Genomic DNA, 18,901 nt, shown 5'->3' on the forward strand with positions numbered 1-18,901 from the left:
CCAGGCTGGCTACGCGTTGTTTGTAGGGAATGTTTCCCTGAATGATGAAAGTCAAACATACCACAGTAATAAGTGTGTGTTTGCTATATTGACTATATCGTTCCTTTGGATTTTTTTTAATCTCAGTTCCTCATGGCTCTTCTGGTTTTGTGCTGTGGTTGTTTTGTTTTTTACAGTGATGGTATGGCTCATTAATCTGGCAAGTTGAGCTGTTCACTATAGTGGAGTGACTAGAAAATGAGTGGATATCTTAAACCATTTGCAAATTGATACTAGCCTCAGGAATTACTGGATTTGTCTAAGTCTTATTAGTGAACGTTGCAAACCTTCAGAGAAGTGCTCTGTATACACATGCCTTAGGTTTCCTGTTCCAGTACCTAGTTTCATTTCTAAAGCCCTCTGCTCAGAGGGGAAAAGTGTACTTAAAGCTGGTGGAGTTACTTCTCTGTATTAATGAGTAGAATTTTTTCTGGATATTGTCAGAGCAGTGAGAGAGATTGGCCTGCTGCTTGCCCTTTGAGGGGCAGAGGAGAGTGGGGATGTTCATGACTCCTCTCCTGGACTGGCCAGTGAAATTGCTAATGTGAGCACCCTTGACTCTTTTTAAACCCTGAACTTGCTTACAGTGTCTTGACAGATTTGAAGTGGAAAGCAGAAAGTACCCTTTGGGCAAAGGGTAGCCCCACTCAGCTGGAGGCAGGCAAGGGCCAGTAATGTTTTTAACACTTGCTTTTCTTTGTCCTTAGGTGAACTTGCTGTGATAGGAAATGCACAAACCCCTCAATTAACTCTAATGTTCTCTTTACCAGGAAGACTCTTCAAAATGGTTGTTCTGTAATGATGATATTGACTTAGTTTCAATAGTTCACTCTTAAACCAGTGGGTGGGGTTTTGGGGGTTTTTTTAGAAGTCTGTATTAGTTTCCAGTTTTCTGCATTTGTTCATTCATAATCCATATATACAGATATATAGATGATAGTTTTGTCCACAATATTTACGAAGCTCATATCTCAAGCGGATTGAAAAAAAAATACTTTCTGGCAAAACAATGCAGAAGAACTTCTAGCACATCAAAGTTCTCCAGTGATGGCTTGGAGTTGTGTAGCAGGAATAATTTTATTTACCCTTTAGTTGCAAAGAGCTGACTTCTCAACCATTTTCGCAGTTATGAATTGAGTTGGAAAGGTTTTTTTCCCCTGTCACTATGCAATGCAGTTTTAATAGGCTACTGTGTTTTCTTCCTGGCCGTTTTCAAAGTAAAGTAATGCCAATGTTGAATGAATTGAGTTCTCTCTAAGATGCTTCTCTGAAGTGTGGATCGTCAGTGAGCGGGGAAAAAAAAAACAACACCCAAACCTTGATGCTCCTTGTAGGAGCTTGGTAAGCTGACAAGATGTTGTCCTGGCCAGCAGTTAAGGCCTCTTCTCATCTGTTACGCTGGCATTTCTGACAGTGCTCCTTTCAATTACTGTGTCTTTTCTGTAGTGTTCCTTGCTTCAAATGCTTTTTTGCAAATTATGTGCTCCTGAAATTGCTTCATGGGTATGTATTTGGTAAACTAGTCTATTTGGCATATCTCGGAGTAACAGGAGTTGCAGTAGGGAGGAAGGGTCTTGTTGGACTGAATCCATGTTGGTGTGTATCTTCAAGTACTCTATGCCACTGGTTTTCAGCGAGTGGCCCTTAGGGGCTTCTGAAGGATGGTCAAAATAGAAGAGGTTTGTAGGTACTGTATAGAGATATGTATGGGTGGGGGGAAAAAAGCTTCCAACAGCAGCTGTACCTCCACTGAATGCCTGCAAGGGTCCAGAATTTGGGCAGTGGGGGGAGGGAGGGAAACAAACCTTAAGCATTAAGTAGGATAGTATCTCATTGTGTTAAAAGTATTGTCTTAAGTATTTTTAATGACTGTTCTTAAATAGCAAGATTAACTGGAACAATTCATAAAATCCTGGGCTAGTCTTCACTTCCAGTCTTTATTTTGAATTTGTAATAAATAAACATTCTTATGACCTTTAAACCATCTGCAGTCCTTAATGCAAACTTCATAGAGCAAGTTTTGTTCACTTGCTATACTAAGTTTTAACTTCTTAAATTCTAGTATTTTTTAATAAAGCTTTACTGTAACTTTTATGAGCTTTGACTCGTTTACTGTCAATAAACCATGAAGACAAAAGGTGATCTTGTCGTGGTTTTTGTTTTAATAGTTGTTGTAATGAATGGACTGACACTAAAAATACTGAAGGATTGCCTTCCTGAATGTAGGACTCATGAAATGCCTCTGTGCCTGAAGTGACAATACAATGGAAGTTGGCACTTAGCTCAGGGAGGTAGCAAACTGTTTACTGACTGTCTTGATGGCTGTCGTCAGTTCTTGTGCAAGACTGGATGGGCCAGGGTGCTTCTTGCTCAGCTTTTGGTGGAGCTGTGGGCCCCTGTACCTGCTTGTGCTGCATGATTAATCCTAGGGGAAGAAGTCTGGCATCCTAGAGGGCAGAAAATGAAGGCTGTGGCCTGCTCACCAAGGGTGTGTGCAGATGGATTTGAATGCAAAGAACTAATTTGGGCTTGCAGGTGGGTCATTTTGCTTATCCTGACCCTTTCACTGTGTCCTGTGCATAGTGCAGTGGTGGCACGCTGCTTCCTGCAGCCCCTTCCAGCCCTGGGTCTCAGTATTTTGCTGCTGCCTCTGCTCCTGCTGTCCCTGCAGTCATCTCCCACCTGGGGGAGTGCAGGTGTTGCCTCTCTCTTCCTTCCGTGGGGAGATTGAATGGTTCAGAGGCAGCAGCAGCAGCCCCTGCCTGTGCAGTCTCTTCAAGGATTCCAACTCCATGTGCATTTCCCTGGGCAAATCACCCAGCCCTGAGCTGGCATCATCTTGCAGCTTGGCCATGAAGGAGCAGCAACTTATGGTGAGTCCACTTGCTTAGGGGAGATCATGGGAGGAGGAGGAGCAGCTGGGTTGTACCTGGCCCCAACATCCTTCCTGTCATGTTTGCCAGCTGTCTTCTAGTGTTCCTGGCCTCTGTGGCCCAACTGGAGGAGAAAAACCCAGACTTGCTCTCTTTGTGCAAAGCTGTGTGTGATTTACAGCAGAAGTTGGGGATAAGTATCCTGTAGAGGAGAAAAGTGTATAGTAGGGGAGGTGAGGTTGGATAACCTGGCAGGTGGTGGTTGTTAGTCCTTGAACAGTGATTTTCAGTGTGCCCATCTCTTTGGGATCTGTTTGAGTGACAGATTCCTAATAAGTGGCTAAAAGCAGCTGGGATTATAGTCCTGTTGGAGCCCTCACTGTTGCTGCAGGACCTTGGCCTCTCTTGTGTGTTGATCAGAGTAAGAGGAGTGCTTTGAAAATGTAATCCTTTCCCAAGTTTCAACCTTCAGCTCTGTGGCTCTCTGTTAAAGTGAAGCATTGCCCTCACATGGTGCTGAAAGACAACAGAGACAGACACGGAAATCTCTGCTCGAAGTGGAATCGCTTAAAATAAAGTCAATAATATCTAGAATACCTTGCATTCCTCTATAATGCAAGAAAAAGCCTTAGTACTTGGTGTGACCCGTCTCCACATGCTTCTTATTTGGGTTTGTTTTCTTACCCTCAGTGGCTAGAGCTACCAAATACGGTGATTAATCAGCCTATTCCAGAGGTTAAGGCTGTCCAAGAGAGGCTTGCACTATCCCCTGCTCCTCCTGCAGGACTTGGGATTATTGTGTGCAAGATAGTATTTTCAAATGCTTTTAAGATTAATTCAGCCCATGGGAATGAGATACTTGTAACAGTCACTCAGAAGTGTTCAGAGAGATGATGAAGCTAAGTTAATTGTTGTATTCTTGTGAATATTAAAAGCTATCCAGAGCCAAGGAGCTCACCTTGTACTCTGAGATATTCACAGCAAAAAGATGTTTCTTTGCTGTTGCTGGAACTACTCAAAAATGTCTCCTACAGTGCTCAAGACTGGGAGCTGTTCGAGAAACCCTTATTAAATTGGCAGGTAGCTTGACTTGTTATTGTGGAAATAAATCTGGTTCCTATAGAAACTAGTTGCTTGTGATTGGTGGGGCCGTAGAACAAGTCTGTTTCAATAATTGCACACCTTCCTGATGAGGCATCATTTATGTGCATTATGCAGTGTTTTATCATTCTCCTGTCAGGAGCTGCTATGGGGATGCTGCTGAATTATATGAAAGGGAAAACAGCTATGGAAAGGTGAAAATAGAATTTTTCAAATCTCTGTTACTAGCTGAGACACCAGAGACAGCTTTTAGGTGGGATTTCAAATTGGTGGTCTTCTCTGGAGACCCTCCACTGGGTGCACAGGTTTGGGATCTGGGACTGTGCAGCTCACTCACAGCTGCAGTGAGTCAGCACCAGAGCAGGACCCCGGCTTCAGGGGGCCCAATTAATCCCACAACTGATCCATGACACCACACTTTCTCTATTGCTTCACCTCTAGATCAAACAGGTTGAAATAAACGTGTTCTTGTATGTTCTTAATACTGACGAGTACAGCCTGTGTGTTTTAAATCTTCCAGTCAAATTACCTTGTTTCAAAAAATGGAGTGCTGTGTTTCTGACTGATTGAGTTGTGGCACAGGGCACGGGCAGTTAATTGCTACTTTATAATCGCTCCAGTCCTGCGATGAATTCCAGCTTCTGAGGAACCCCACGGGCCCTGCACAGATCAGGGCCAACTTGCTCTGATCTGGTCGGACAGGCTCATAATGATTGCTGCCTGGGATTAAAAGAAATGGGTACTCAGTGAAAGGCAATTCCCTTTCTTTGTCATGGATAACTTTAATCGGTGTTTTGGGAACACCAGGGGAATCTGTAAGCGTGCTCAAGCTGTTGGTACCGGGGTCCCAGATCTCTAAAGGTTCCCGCTGGCAGCAGCAATGACACGGCTGGATTCATCCTGCCGCCTTCTCTGTCAATCAGTTGGAGTCTTGCCGTGTTAGAGACAGAAACGGGGTAAGAGGGAGGAAGAATTTGTCAAGATAGAAGTGCAAATCATGGGAAAATTAACTGGTTTAAACTTTATAAACTTCATTAAACTCTCCAAGCCCTAAGCTTAAGGTTTTAAGATCGATCAGCAGAAGAGATACAGCGAGAAGCTGTAGATGCTGCTGGTGCTTGCGCAGAGCCGAGCCCTGTTGCACGTAAGTGTGAGCGGCCTCGGCACACGTAAGCCACTCGTGTGCGCTGTGTGTGCAGGTGGCCCTTCGGATCCGTCCCCTCAACGAAGCAGAAGCGGAGGAGGGAGCTGCCCTCGTTGCCCACAGAGTGGGCGAGCAGGTGAGCTGGGGGGGGGAATTGTGCCTGGGCCGCAGGAGAGCCCCCATGATGGGGACCCGGGAGTCTGCCGGGCACCACGCAGACCACCACGAGACTCTGGCTCTTCTGGTTCACGCGCAAACGCTTGCTTTCAATCCTGCACAGCTCCTGGCCTTGCTGTGACGCAGCAGGGCTGCAGCTTCCCGTGCAAATGGCACTTCTTTTCTCCAGTTCTGCATCTTTCCCCTCTTGCTCCTCTTTTTAAGAGGCAGGGATTGCAGGAGGTCCCCACTTACCTTTTCTATATTGCTATATCTAGTTACGCATTTTTATTGTGCCCTTGTTCTTTACCTTCTTTTGCAATGTAAATCCCATTATTTTCTATCGTGCTTCAGCTGATCTTTCTCTGAACCCTTTCTGAATGCATGCTAATTCTGTAATATATCTTGTCTTTTGTCTGCACGCAATAGTCAAATGATAGCAGCCCTCAGAAGCAAAGAAAGCATGAATCTCTTTTTCCTCTTTATAGCTTATCTTACAAATGCAATTTTTGTTTAGCACCTTTCTGGTGAAACATCCTCCCCCCTGCCCCCCTTCTTTTTTTAAAGCAGCCGGTAACCTCATAAGGATATCAGCTTTAATCTTATACAGCTTATTCAGACTTGCATCATCTGCCCTGAGATCTATTTTCTCTAATGGAAATCTGGGAAGCAAATGTGCATTACATTAGTCTGAGTAACTTCTATCTATGAGAATGGGTTTCTCTTAATAGTGCAAATAACTGTAATTATGAAAGCAAATTAATTGACTGGGCAGTTGAAGTACTTAAATTTCTTGCTGTGTATTTTGATTTACATCATGTTCCCTGCTATTTTTACTCCCAGCCTAACTCGTTTAGAACTGCTTCTGTCTGCTTATTAATCTTAACTCAAAATTGATTTTGTTAGCGTCTTGTTACATTTTAATGCTTCCATGCAATAGCAGACGATCTATGCTTTTAGGATACTGCTAGTTAGACAAGGTGTTAGCCCCAGATTGGAAGATAAGGACTCTTCTGGATGCGTGGATACACAGTGAGCAAAACTTGGATGTTACAAGGACTAAGTAGAAGGGGCCTGAACAAATTTCTTCTAAAAGAAATATGCTGACCTCATCCTCCAAGCTCTCTTCTTGGCTGTCACGCTTGCATGTGCACATGATTACATGTCAGCCGGTCTTTCGCAGGCAAATGCCGCCACCGAGGATAAACCAGGAGTTCCCTTCGGAGTTTGTTCTTGTGTTGCTTCAGGTTTTAAGGCATAAGCTGGACCAGTAAAAACTAAAGAATTAAAAAAAAAAAAGTCATTCTGGTAATTGAAAATTTTCAGATCAAAACTAGAGATGCTCGTTAGAGACTTGGAATTTAGCAGGAAATGCAAAAGAAAAAGAAAAAACAAAGTCTTGACATTTCCTGAATGCCCATGGGCACTTGTCCTAGATACTTGTCTCTCTGCCATGCCTGGCACACCAATGTAGTTAGTCTGCAGGTCAAGTGGTGGTTGATCTATGCTCTAATTGCTTATCTAATGATCTGTTTACCTGAGAGAGAGTGAAAACTGCTCTGGAGTAGGAGGCACAGGGTTCTCTGTCCCTTCCCTTGAGGCTTGAGCGTCTCCTTATGAGTCGTTTCAGTGGAGGAGAAATACCATTCTCCACAGTAATTATATACTGTGATAATTATGTACTAAAATAGATCCTAAGGGACTGAAAAGAAACAGAACCAGTTCTGTAACCTGCTGCAACTCCTCTCCCACCTTTGTTTTTTTCCTTGATAAAAGCCAGAAATGGAATTAAATTTCTGTCCTTGAGCAATGAAGATATTTCTATTAGTCCTTCTGCAGGAAAGGCTTTGGAAGATGACTTTGGGCACTTTTGCTCCCAAGGAACTTAACTGTTTCCTTTCACAGCTCCTCTGTTTGAACCTCAGTTAAGAGGTCCTGTCGTCCTCCTGCTTGCATGGGGGCTGGTTGGGTGCAACCACCGCTGTTACCCAACGCCAGCAACTGTTTTACTGCACAAAGGATCTTCAAAGCATTTTGCAGCAGCTGCTAGTTCTCCAAATTACAGAAGTTGCGATGTCAGTTATGAAACAAACCTTGTCGGCCTCAGCATTGTGCATATAAGTGTGTTTTCCACACAAAGCTGTAGTGCAACGTTGCTCTGGCGAAGAGATGTGATGGTGGCAGTGCTGTAAGAAATCCCAAGAGGCTGTTAAACCAAACCCAGACATAACCGTTGTTCTTCTGACTTTATCTTATAACAGAGGGTGGTCCTGACAGATCCAAGTAAAGATCCAGATGATATCTTGCAAGCTAACAGATCCCGAGAAAAAACATTTGTATTTGACATGGGTTTTGATCACAGAGCAACCCAGGTAACATCCTTCCCTTTTTTTAAACCAAAAGGCTTAACATTAGAATTGTTTTCCCTGCGTAGATGAACATTTTTGGCAGGTGAGTGGAACTGCACATCCCAGAGGCCACATGTCACCCAGATAAAAGGTGACAGAGCTGAAGGTGAGAGGACTGTGAGGGTTTTCCTTTTGTCAGAAAAGCAGGGAGACGTGCAGTATTCAGTCTGCCTCGTCGGGACTCCCCAGATACAGCACACCTGAGCCAGACGAAAAGCTTCGTCTCCCGAGGTCTCTGGTGAATGAGATCATTGTCACGTTGCTTGGCTCTGTTGCTCACACACTTCTTTTCTGCGCCTCTTTTGTTTCACGGGCTCGTGAAGCGAGCTCTAGAGCCCTTACTGAGCCGTGATTTGCAGACAGACGTAAGGTGCGGTGTGAGGATTTCATGAGCGGCTGCATTTTGTGATCACCACAGCGTGACTGCAGTCTTGCTTCTCACAAGCAATTCGGTTATCTGTGTTCTCTTCCACGCGAAACTTCAGCGTAGCACCCTTGAATGCTCCCTAAGACGTTTTTGGAGGCCAAAGAATTTCATGTTCAGAGTCAAAGAAAATGATCGTATTTAAGGCCATTTATTTTAGTAAGCTCCTGCATCTTGCCTGCCTTTAGAAAATTCAATAAACCTCTGTGCTTTTTCTGCTCCTTTTGATGATGTGTCAAAATTCAAATGGCTCACAAATGGTTCCAAAGCCCAGGAAATTCGTGAAATATAGTGAGAAAATAATGGGGAATGCAATTACATATAGATTATTTGGACAGCTGTTGTGCCTGACCAAAAATTTATGCTTTTTAAACTGAATTGGGAGGAAGTATATGTGTCCACAACCAAAAGCCTGATAGGAGGAGTCATTTCTGGCTACAATGCAACCATTTTTGCATATGGTCCAACAGGTAAAGTAGTCCCTGTAGCTGTACTGCTCCAGATGAATAAAATATAGCTGTACAAACAAGAAATGAACTATGATGCCAATTAATTGCTTACTGTGAGGACAAGACTGAAGCATTAAAATACCATTTTCATTGGGAAGGGTGGATATCCCTTAAAGCCTAAAGTAACAGCAAAGCTGCCCTGTTTGAGAAGTCACTTGAGGTGGAATTCAGTAGAGACAAATCTTCCCGTTAAAAAGGAGGAGGAGATGAGGGCATTCGTGCAACGCTGGAGACTGACCTCGGTCAGGGGAGTGAGTGAGCAGCTGCGTGGTGCTTAGTTGCTGTCTGGGGTTAAACCACAACAACGTGGAAGCTGGGCTTTGCTGCTCTTTTTTATATCTGACCCTTTCAAACCCCTTCCCCTTGACCGGGACGTAGTTTTTTCATCAATCCTCAAAGTCAAAGGGAAGGGGTTTGAAAGGGCCAGCTGAATCTGGCGAATCAACAACTGGTTACGGGACTGGTGCCACAGCCAGGGGTTCAGCTACTTGCACCATGGGAGTCGCTTTGAGAAACCTGGTCTACTGGGGGCTGATGGGGTCCATCCGTCAGAAAAGGGGAAGAATATCTTTAGTCATAGGCTTGCCAAGCTGGTGAAGAGGGCTTTAAACTAAAGTTGCCAGGGCAGGGGAACCTCAGTCCATCCCACTCCTACCAGATTGATGCTAGTGCCAGCCACAGATGCCCAGAGCCTGGAGAGGGATGACGGGTTAGCAGGAGAGCAGCTGAAGAGCAGCACAAAGGAATTCCAGCCTGTAAGTCGCTTCACTGGGGGCCCAGCTCAAACACCTCTATGCAAATGCACGAAGCACGGGGAATAAACAAGAAGAGTCAGACACGTGCACACGCCTGCAGGGCTGTGATCTTATTGGCATTATGGAGATGTGGTGGGATAGTTCCTATGACTCTTGGAATGTTGTTGGAATGGAAGGATACAGGCTCTTTAGGAAGGACAGGCAGGGGAGATGATGAGGGTGTGTTGCCCTCTATGCCAGTGACCAGCTGGAGCGCATGGCGCTCTGCCTGGGGATGGATGAGGAGCTGAGTGAGAGCTTATGGGTCAGGATTAAAGGGAGGGCAGGGACAGGTGACATTATAGTGGGGGTCTGCTAAAGGCCACCTCACCAGGAAGACCAAGCGGATGAGGGCCTCTATAGACAGATAGAAGCAGCCTCATGATCATGAGCCCTAGTCCTCATGGGGGACTTCAACCACCCTGATATCTGTTGGAGGGACAACACGGCAGGGCATAAGCAATCCAGGAGGTTCCTAGAATGCATTGATGATAATCTCCTTCTCCAAGTGATACAGGAGCTAAGGAGGAGTGGTGCTATGCTGGACCTTGTTCTCACCAACAAGGAGGGGCTGGTGGGGAATATGAAGCTCAAGGGCAGCCTTGGCTGCAGTGACCATGGAGCAGTGGAGTTCAAGATCCTTAGGGCAGCGAGGAAGGTGCACAGCAAGCTCGCTACCTTGGACTTCAGGAGAGCAGACTTTGGCCTCTTCAGGGATCTGCTTGGTAAAGTACCATGGGATACAGCTCTGGAGGGGAGGGAAGAAGGGCCCAAGACAGCTGGTTAATTTTCAAGGATCACCTCCTCCAAGCTCACGAGCGATGCATCCCAGCAAAGAGGAAGTCAGGCAAAAACACCAGGAGGCTTGTGTGGATGATCAAGGAGCTCCTGGACAAACTCAAACACGAAAAGGAAGCCTACAGAGGGTGGAAGCAAGGACAGGTAGCCTGGGAGGAATACAGAAATTGTCCAAGCAGTAAGGGATCAGGTTAGGAAAGCCAAAGCCCTGACAGAATTAAATCGGGCCAGGGAGGTCAAAGGCAACAAGAAAAGCTTCTATAGGTATGTCAGTGATGAAAGGAAGACTAGGGAAAATGTGGGCCCTCTCCAGAAGGAAACAGGAGACCTGGTTACCCAGGACATGGAGAAGGCTGAGATATTTAATGACTTTTTTGCCTTGGTCTTCACCAGCAAGTGCTCCAGCCACGCCGCCCAAGTCGCAGAAGGCAAGGGCAGGGACTGGGAGAATGAAGAACCACCCACTGTAGGAGAAGATCAGGTTCGAGACCATCTAAAGAACCTGAAGGTGCACAAGTCCGTGGGACCTGATGAGATGCATCCGTGGGTCAAGGGAACTGGTGGATGAAGTGGCTAAGCCACTATCCGTCATATTTGAGAAGTTGTGGCAGTCTGGGGAAGTTCCCACTGACTGTAAAAGGGGAAACATAACCCCCATTTTTAAAAGGGAAAAAAGGAAGACCTGGGGAACTACAGGCCAGTCAGTCTCACCTCTGTGCCCAGCAAGATCATGGAGCGGATCCTCCTGGAAACTATGCTAGGGCACACGGAAAATAAGGAGGCGATTGGTGGCAGCCAACGTGGCCTCACTAAGGGAAAATCTTGCCTGACAAATTTGGTGGCCTTCTACGAAGGGGTTACAGTATTGGTGGATAAGGGAAGAGCAACAGCTGTCATCTACCTGGACTTGTGCAAAGCATTTGACACTGTCCCACACGACATCCTTGTCTCTAAATTGGAGAGGGGTGGATTTGATGGATGGACCACTTAGTAAATAAGGAATTGGCTGGATGGTCACACTCAAAGAGTTGCCGTCAACGGCTAGATGTCCAAATGGAGACCAGTGATGAGTGGCCTTCCTCAGGGATCGGTATTGGGACCGGTGCTGTTTAACATCTTTGTCGGTGACAGGGACGGTGGGATTGCGTGCACCCTCAGCAAGTTTGCTGATGACACCAAGCTGTGTGGTGCGGTCGACACGCTGGAGGGAAGAGATGCCATCCAGAGGGACCTTGATGGCTTCAGAGGTGGGCCTGTGCGAACCTCATGAAGTTCAACAAGGCCAAGTGCAAGGTCCTGCACGTGGGTCGGGGCAATCCCAAGCACAAATACGGGCCGGGTGATGAGTGGACTGAGAGCAGCCCTGAGGAGAAGGACTTGGGGGTATTAGTGGATGAAAAACTGAGTATGAGCTGGCAATGTGCGCTCACAGCCCAGAAAGCCAACCGTATCCTGGGCTGCATCAAAAGCAGCATGACCAGCAGGTCGAGGGAGAGGATTCTCCCCCTCTGCTCTGCTCTTGTGAGACCCCACCTGGAGTACTGTGTTCACCTCTGGGGGCCCCAACATAAGGACATGGACCTCGTGGAGCAGGTCCAGAGGAGGGCCACAAAGATGATCAGAGGGCTGGAGAACCTCCCCTGTGAGGACAGGCTGAGAGTTGGGTTGTTCATCCTGGAGAAGTGAAGGCTCCATGGAGACCTAATAGTGACCTTCTAGTACTTACAGGGGGCTTACAGGAAAGATGGGGAGGGACTCTTTAACAAGGAGTGTAGTGCTGGTATGAGGGGTAATGGTTTTAAGCTGAAAGAGGGTAGATTTAGGTTAGATGTAAGGAAGAAGTTCTTTACCGTGAGGGTGGTGAGGCACTGAAACAAGTTTCCCAGAGAAGCTGTGGATGCCCCATCCCTGGAAGTGTTCAAGGCCAGGTTGGATGGGGCTTTGAGCAACCTGGTCTGGTGGAAGGTGTCCCTGCCCACTGCAGGGAGAGTGGAACTAGATGATCTTTAAGGTCCCTTACAACCCAAACCATTCTATGATTCTATTCTATGATTCTTTAACATGAGCAGGAAAAACCTACGTGATGCTAGGGACAGACTGTGAACCGGGGATTTACATCCGCACTCTTGATGACCTCTTTAAGGCCCTTGAAGCTGCCACTGAGGAGATGGATTACACAGTCTCCATGTCCTACCTGGAGGTGAAGTGTCTGTGTTGCGTGGGATCCAGCCTCTGTGGAGCAGGTGTAATGGGAAATGGGGAGTCCAAATATGTCCATTGAAATGTAGGATCAACACAACCCTCTTTGCAGATCTAAGGACCCAACGCTAGTCTCACACCAACCCCTCATTTCTTACCCTCAGATCTATAATGAAGTGATCCGTGATCTCCTGAACCCATCCTCAGGGTTCTTAGATGTGAGAGAGGACCCCAGAGGCAGAATCCATATAGTAGGAATTACAGAAGTCTCCACTACAAATGCTCAGGAGGTACCTTGGGCTATGGCCCACAGTGAGGGGAATAGGACGGGGTTTATGCTTTCATGCATCACTGCTTTAAAATTTCTTGACACTTCCCTATTGCCTGTGCCTTACTCAGTAGCAAGGACCTTTTGTAGCAGGACCTTGGTGGAACTGGATTAATGTGACAAATTGTATGGAAAGGGCTGATCATGGAGCCACGTGAGTGGTAGAAATCAGGCTAAAATCCCCAGCTAACCTCCTGCTAGCTCTGCTTCCCCAGGGTGCATGCTGCTTTCCTGGAAGGATAAGAATGCTTTGATTTGCGTACACATGTTGACAAACCATTTGGAGAGGGAGAAGAAATAACAAAACCCCCTCGAGGAGCCACGCTGATGTGTACTTCTATATGTGCCCTGGACATGAGATAAACAGGCCTCCCAGGAAAACAGCCCCAAACCCAACAAACCTGCAATTCCAAGGTCACAAGGAAAGGGGAAGTTCTGGGCAAAATCAACAGCAAAACCACTGCTAGCATGAGCAGGACCAGAGTTCGCCATTCTATGGCTTATGCAGAGCTGTACATCTCTGCGTACTTTCCTGCATTGTTTAGATCACGCAATTGTCAACGAAAGGAAACAAGCAACGCGCCCAGGAACCCACCGCTGCCAACAAGATGTCCTCCCGCTCGCATACAGTGCTGCAGGTGACGGTGACGCAGAAAAGCCGAAGGAAGGCGATCGGTGAGGAAGTGCGAATTGGAAAGCTTTTCATGGTCGACTTGGCGGGGTCGGAGAGAGCAACCCAGGTATGGTTGGCAGCTTTTGGTGACACCGGACTGGATTCCCTGGCCTGCCGTGCAGGGTCTGCATGCCTGTCCAAATCCCCGGGGAAACCAGCACTTGGGTAGTTTGTACCCAAGAGAGCCTGAAAATAAAGTTTGATGATATTGGTAATATCTTTTATTAGACCAACTAGTATAATTGGAAAAAAGTAAACCAGCTTTTGGGTTCAGCCTTTTTGTCAGGTCTGAAAAAGCAGCAGTGAATTTCATGTCTAAAGAGAAGCTGAGATCTGTTAGGCAGGGATCACCTGGGCTGTCAGAGAGAAAGCTGGTACCAGCGGAATAGAGGGATGCTGGTGCGTGGACAATAAGGCAGCTGGCTCCTATGGGAAGGAGGAAACGCTGGACTTCAGGGACGTGATTTGAGGGAGAGATATTTCACATACTCAGTATTTCTACTGAGACCAGGAATTCTGCAGTGATGTACTTATGCATCTTAATTTCTGAAATAATCTTTAGAAGATAATAGCTATCTTTTAAGAACCAAAAGGTCAGAGCTGGGTCATCTTTTCCAAGAAATGTACTCCTACCAGCACCTCTGTGCCTCGGAGTGGGGTTTAACCCTGCACTCTCAGGTTGATTTTGCAGGTGGCATTGTTTGGACATGCAAACCTTGACCCCAGTGGTGCCTCACATCTTCCCCAGGCACAGAATCACCATTCTGAAGCATGTGCTTTGTCTGTCTGTCTGTCCCCCGTCCCTCCCTGCCCTCCCAACAGACTCGGAACCAGGGCAAGAGGATGAAGGAAGGAGCCCACATCAACCGCTCGCTGCTGGCTCTGGGCAACTGCATCAACGCTTTGAGTGAGAGGGGAGGGAGCTGGGCCCAGTTTGTCAATTTTCGAGACAGTAAACTCACACATCTGCTGAAGGTACCATACGCTGCAGGTCAGCAAGGAGCTTGGCCTGTCTGTTGTTGGTAACGCTGTTCAAACCAGACAGGGCTTGAGAGCCGATTCTTGAATATCTCTGTTCATTGTCTTTATCCAGCTTGGAATGCTCCTCCAGGATCTTGTATGAGCTTTGCAATGTAATCAGGGTTTGACTCAGATAGTGCTCTCTCTATAATAAACATGTTGTCTTGTCATTGCACTGGTAAGGAAGGACTGCCTACAGGGTTAATGAAATCCTGTAGATTTGGGTTGTACTTCTCTAAGCTCACAGGTGACCAGTGATTTTTTTAATTAACCTACTGCCTTTAAATGTTTCATCCCTTCCATAAGATTTGGCTGAAATTGGCCAATAAATGCGAATATTGTTGGGGCAGGAGGAAGAAAGACTGAGAGTGACTACGTGCTGTCATAAGTTGTCTCTCCCTTAGGAAATCAGGTTGCAGACAAGGTCTTTGCTACACTGGTTATTTTATGGACACTTTACAATATCGTTTATGAACCTCACCTCAAGCCTTGGTTCTGAGCTACCGCTGCTGCTGCATGACAGATTAATTACTTATTGATTTTGCTGTTGATGGAGAGAGGGCCTAATAAATGGTCTTTTACCAGCACTTCCTTCACTCCTAATTGGGATTCTCCACCAGAATCTCAATGAACTGCAGGGGTACCCAGCCACAGTGGTTACCACTGAGCAGCAAGCCCCTGTCGTGTCCACACTAACCACATCAACCTTGCATCCCTCTAGGGCTCATTAGGAGGCAACAGCAGGACTGTTATGATTGCACATATCAGCCCAGCCAGTACCTCCTTTGAAGAATCTCGAACGACCTTGATCTACGCCTGTCGAGCAAAAAACATCAAGACACAGGTAAAGCAGCAAAGAACTCACAAGAAGGCGGGGGTTAGAGATTAAAAGCTTGCAAAGCAGAAATATAAGATGTAGTGGATGAAGGGAGAAGAAAATTCAGGAGGAGGCAGTGCAGGATGGTATAGAAGCTCACTGTGAGTGATAGAAGAGAAGAAAAGCAGATGAAGGGAACAGTGAGAAGCAAATTGTGTGGGTCGTGGATGAGAAGAGGAATATGAGGGTCAAAAAAAGGGAGCAGAATAATGGAAAGGCAGAGGATGATGTGCCTGGTATTGACCTGGGTGCAGAACATAAGGAATGATGGTCAGAAGATGGCTGTCGGGAGGACAACGTATGGGGAATGTCCCAGTGGGGATGCTGGGCCTGGAAGAGGAACTAAGGGGCTGCAGAAAGGAGGAATAAAACGGAGAGGCTTGTGGGGTGAAGGAAGACGAACAATGATCCTCAACAGGGTTTCCGCTCTTTATGGATCTCTGTGTTTTCCCTGTGGACACAGGGTCCCTGGCTTTTCTCTGTTACCTTTCAGGAATTTCCCAGAATTAGGGAAAAACACTAATTTACAGTTTCCCCACTCATGAGGAGAAATTCTTCCCCATGACAGGAGTCAGTGCCTCTCCAACTGAAAGCATAGCTTTGTTTGCACCCATTGTACCAATAATGGACCGTGGGACAAATGCTCACGTATTCTGGCTCACCAGGTAAAATGTAACCTGCGGAATGTCTCCTACCACATCGACCAATACACCAGCATCATCACGGACCTCCGCAGGGAGATTGAGCGTCTGAAGGCAAGGGTCAAAAACCAGGAGAAGGAGAAAAGTGCAGTCAGCTCCGACCTCGGGGATCTGCAAGGTAGAGCCAGGAGCAAGAACTGTTCTGGGGTATCTGGAGGGAAGAGAGCAGGGAGAGGAGCTGTGTGGACAGGTTGTGGTAGAGCCTGGTGGGCCTCCATGCAGATGTAGCTGGGGGAAGCTGGTTCAGCAATGCTTGTAGAGAAGCAGAGCGGAGAACACAGTCTGATGGGCAGTGGAGGCAGAAAGGGGAGCTGAAGATGTTTTTCTGTGTGAGCCTGTCTCTGATGCACTGTGTGACTCTGGACAACATATTCAACCTTCTCAGCATCTTCCCCAACATTAAAATGTGTTAAATTTCACTAACTTGCCCTTGAAAAGAGCTTTGACATCAAGTGGTGGCATTTGCTGTGGGAAGTCCTGACTCTCACAGAGATGGGACTGAGTTTGTAGTCTGCATAATCACGGGCTCTGAGGCTGTGTCAGGACACCGAGCTCTGTTGTATGGTTCGTTGCACTTAATTAAAAAAAAAAATAATAGGGAGGGGGCAGGGTGAAGCTTTTAAAACATTGATTGTTCTACCTTGGGGATTGTTCCGCCTTGGGGATTGTTCCGCCCTGGGGATTGTTCCTTTTGTCAGTGAATTTGGCAAGGAATGAAAAAAAAAAAGTCAAGTTCTCTGACAGACAAGACATGAAGTATAATAGGTCTCTGCTACCCTACTCAAGGTCATTTCTAGGTAACAAGCACAGAAAACCTGTATTTTTTTCTTTTTTTTGCGGGTAGAATGGGGGAAGAGATGTCCCTGCAATGCAGTATCCTCTTAATACTCACAAAAGCAGTAGCAATGAGACCTATTTATTGCTAATAATACGATCATAAAAATATATCAGATTCCTTAAGCACATGATTAACTTCACGACACTGCAGAATGAAGCAGAGTCCCATAAACGAATGCCTTTTAACACGCAGACAGAGTGGCTTGGTCCCAGACTAGTTTTGTGTGGGGGCTTGGCAGTTTACCTGGCCTAACATCAGATCAGAAATGTCTTCTGCAGCAGAGAGGTATCAAGGCTCTGCGGCACACAGTGGCCAAGTAATGAACGCCTTGCGGGCGCAGCTGATGGGGGCTTTCAGGGAGCAAATGGAGATGTGTCACAGCCCGATGGAGCCAGAAAACACCAACATCGAGCTCTGCGTCGATACCTGCAGGCACCTCCTAACAATCATAGAGTGAGTAGCTCCTTAGCTTTGAGCACAACTTATATGTGGACCTCCAAACTCACCAGGAGAAATGCTAATATCCCATGGTCCCCCCAGCAAAAATGACAAAGCGATGTTAAAGAGAGTATTTAATTGTTCAAGCAGAAAGATCAAGTGTAGGTTTGAGATTTACATACAAAACAAGGAAAAAACTTGGGAGGGCGGTGGTCTACAAAAGGTACCCAGGGATTTAAGGTAGATTAAGTCCATGCAACTCTGAGCCGTAGATTAAGGTGTTATATTTGCAACGGGTGATTTCTGCTATTGAGAAACACACCCCTAATCTCTCCTGGTGCTTGTAAGGAGACTGCAGCCTGCACACAGTGCTGCACTGCAGTGGAATTGCCTGATGTAGCTCTGTAAGGCAACCAGCTACCTCTATCATAAAGTGTAAGCTCAAGACTAAAAGTATAACTGGTAGATACCTCACCTCTATTTGGACCTTATTCTGGACTTGCATTTTAATGGAAAAACTGGATGGCAGTGCAGATTGGGGTTGCCGGTCCTTCCATGTTCCAGTCACCCTGTGTTTGTGAAGCGTTTTCCATCCAGATGCGCTGCATCTGGGCATAATTTCATGTCAGAGAAAGCAGCAGCATCCCTTTCTTCTGGATAAACTATAAGCAGGTGTCAGTTCCCTCTCATTATCGCTAGTCACCCACTTAATGCCTCTGTAAATTTTATAGTCCCTTAGGATTTGGGTCATTTGTAGTTAAAACAGTCTTCAGGACATTAAAGGTCTTCAACAAGTATCTGGGAATTGGTAACAACTTGTTATGAGAATGGGGAAAAGCACTGTTCTCCTTGCCATGGAAAGATCACATAGGAGGCCTGTCTTATAAATTTCCAAGTGGGAGGAAGCTAATTGTGCTCTTGCGCATGGTTTGTCCAGCTCCAGAGCGGCTTGGACTAATTAGCTCCGCTGCTGCCATGCAAGAAGTTGGACAGATACAATGAAGGACTATGCATGCATCATTAGAGTTATGTCACCAGGCCCCAGAAGTTCCTTTCTTTTTTTGCTGGCAGCTGGGAATGAGAGAAGGCTCAGGGTGCATCCAAGTATGACAAGCTAGCAATGGAGGAGAAAGATGAAAACACAGAGGAGAAAGACAGGGAAGCAGATACCATAGATTCACCTGAACCTCATGAAGTTACAGTAGCAAGAGAAGAGATCGACCTGCTGCTGGCAGAACAGCACAGAACGGTGAGGAGGTGAAGATGCCCTCATGGTCCCAAGTCTGACCTCTGCCTGGTGGGTGCTGGGGGGCAGGACGGCAGCAGCGTAACTCAGAGAGGTTCCTGTGCTTTTGGGCTAGCACTGCAAAAGCAGTGTGGCACCTGCATTGCAGCTGGACTCCTAAATACTTTGGGCTGCTGAAGGAAGCAGCATGGGAACATTGATGTTTGTATCCTGCCTCTGTCCCTGTGCTTTTTAGGATGAGGGAAAAGGACCCACTGGGCTTGCGCACCCATAAGTGAGCTAATTCTTCCCACTTCCCCTTTCAGGGACATTTTGAAGGTTTGTCACTCACTGGT

At 46.4% G+C, this 18,901-nt stretch overlaps 1 protein-coding gene across 1 annotated transcript; it reads left to right on the plus strand.

The window, feature by feature from the left end:
* The first annotated feature begins 2,891 nt into the window (after window positions 1-2,891).
* On the plus strand, window positions 2,892-17,339 carry LOC126034232 (kinesin-like protein KIF19). Its single transcript, XM_049791684.1, has 12 exons — window positions 2,892-2,912; window positions 5,213-5,293; window positions 7,575-7,685; window positions 8,531-8,615; window positions 9,917-9,919; window positions 12,313-12,446; window positions 12,610-12,735; window positions 13,319-13,513; window positions 14,269-14,421; window positions 15,188-15,310; window positions 16,009-16,162; window positions 17,161-17,339. The coding sequence occupies exons 1-12, from the start codon at window positions 2,892-2,894 to the stop codon at window positions 17,337-17,339; spliced, it is 1,365 nt and encodes a 454-aa protein (XP_049647641.1).
* The last annotated feature ends 1,562 nt before the right edge of the window (window positions 17,340-18,901 follow it).

Source organism: Accipiter gentilis, chromosome 33 (assembly GCF_929443795.1).
Source record: "Accipiter gentilis chromosome 33, bAccGen1.1, whole genome shotgun sequence".
NCBI classification, from domain to species: domain Eukaryota; kingdom Metazoa; phylum Chordata; class Aves; order Accipitriformes; family Accipitridae; genus Astur; species Astur gentilis.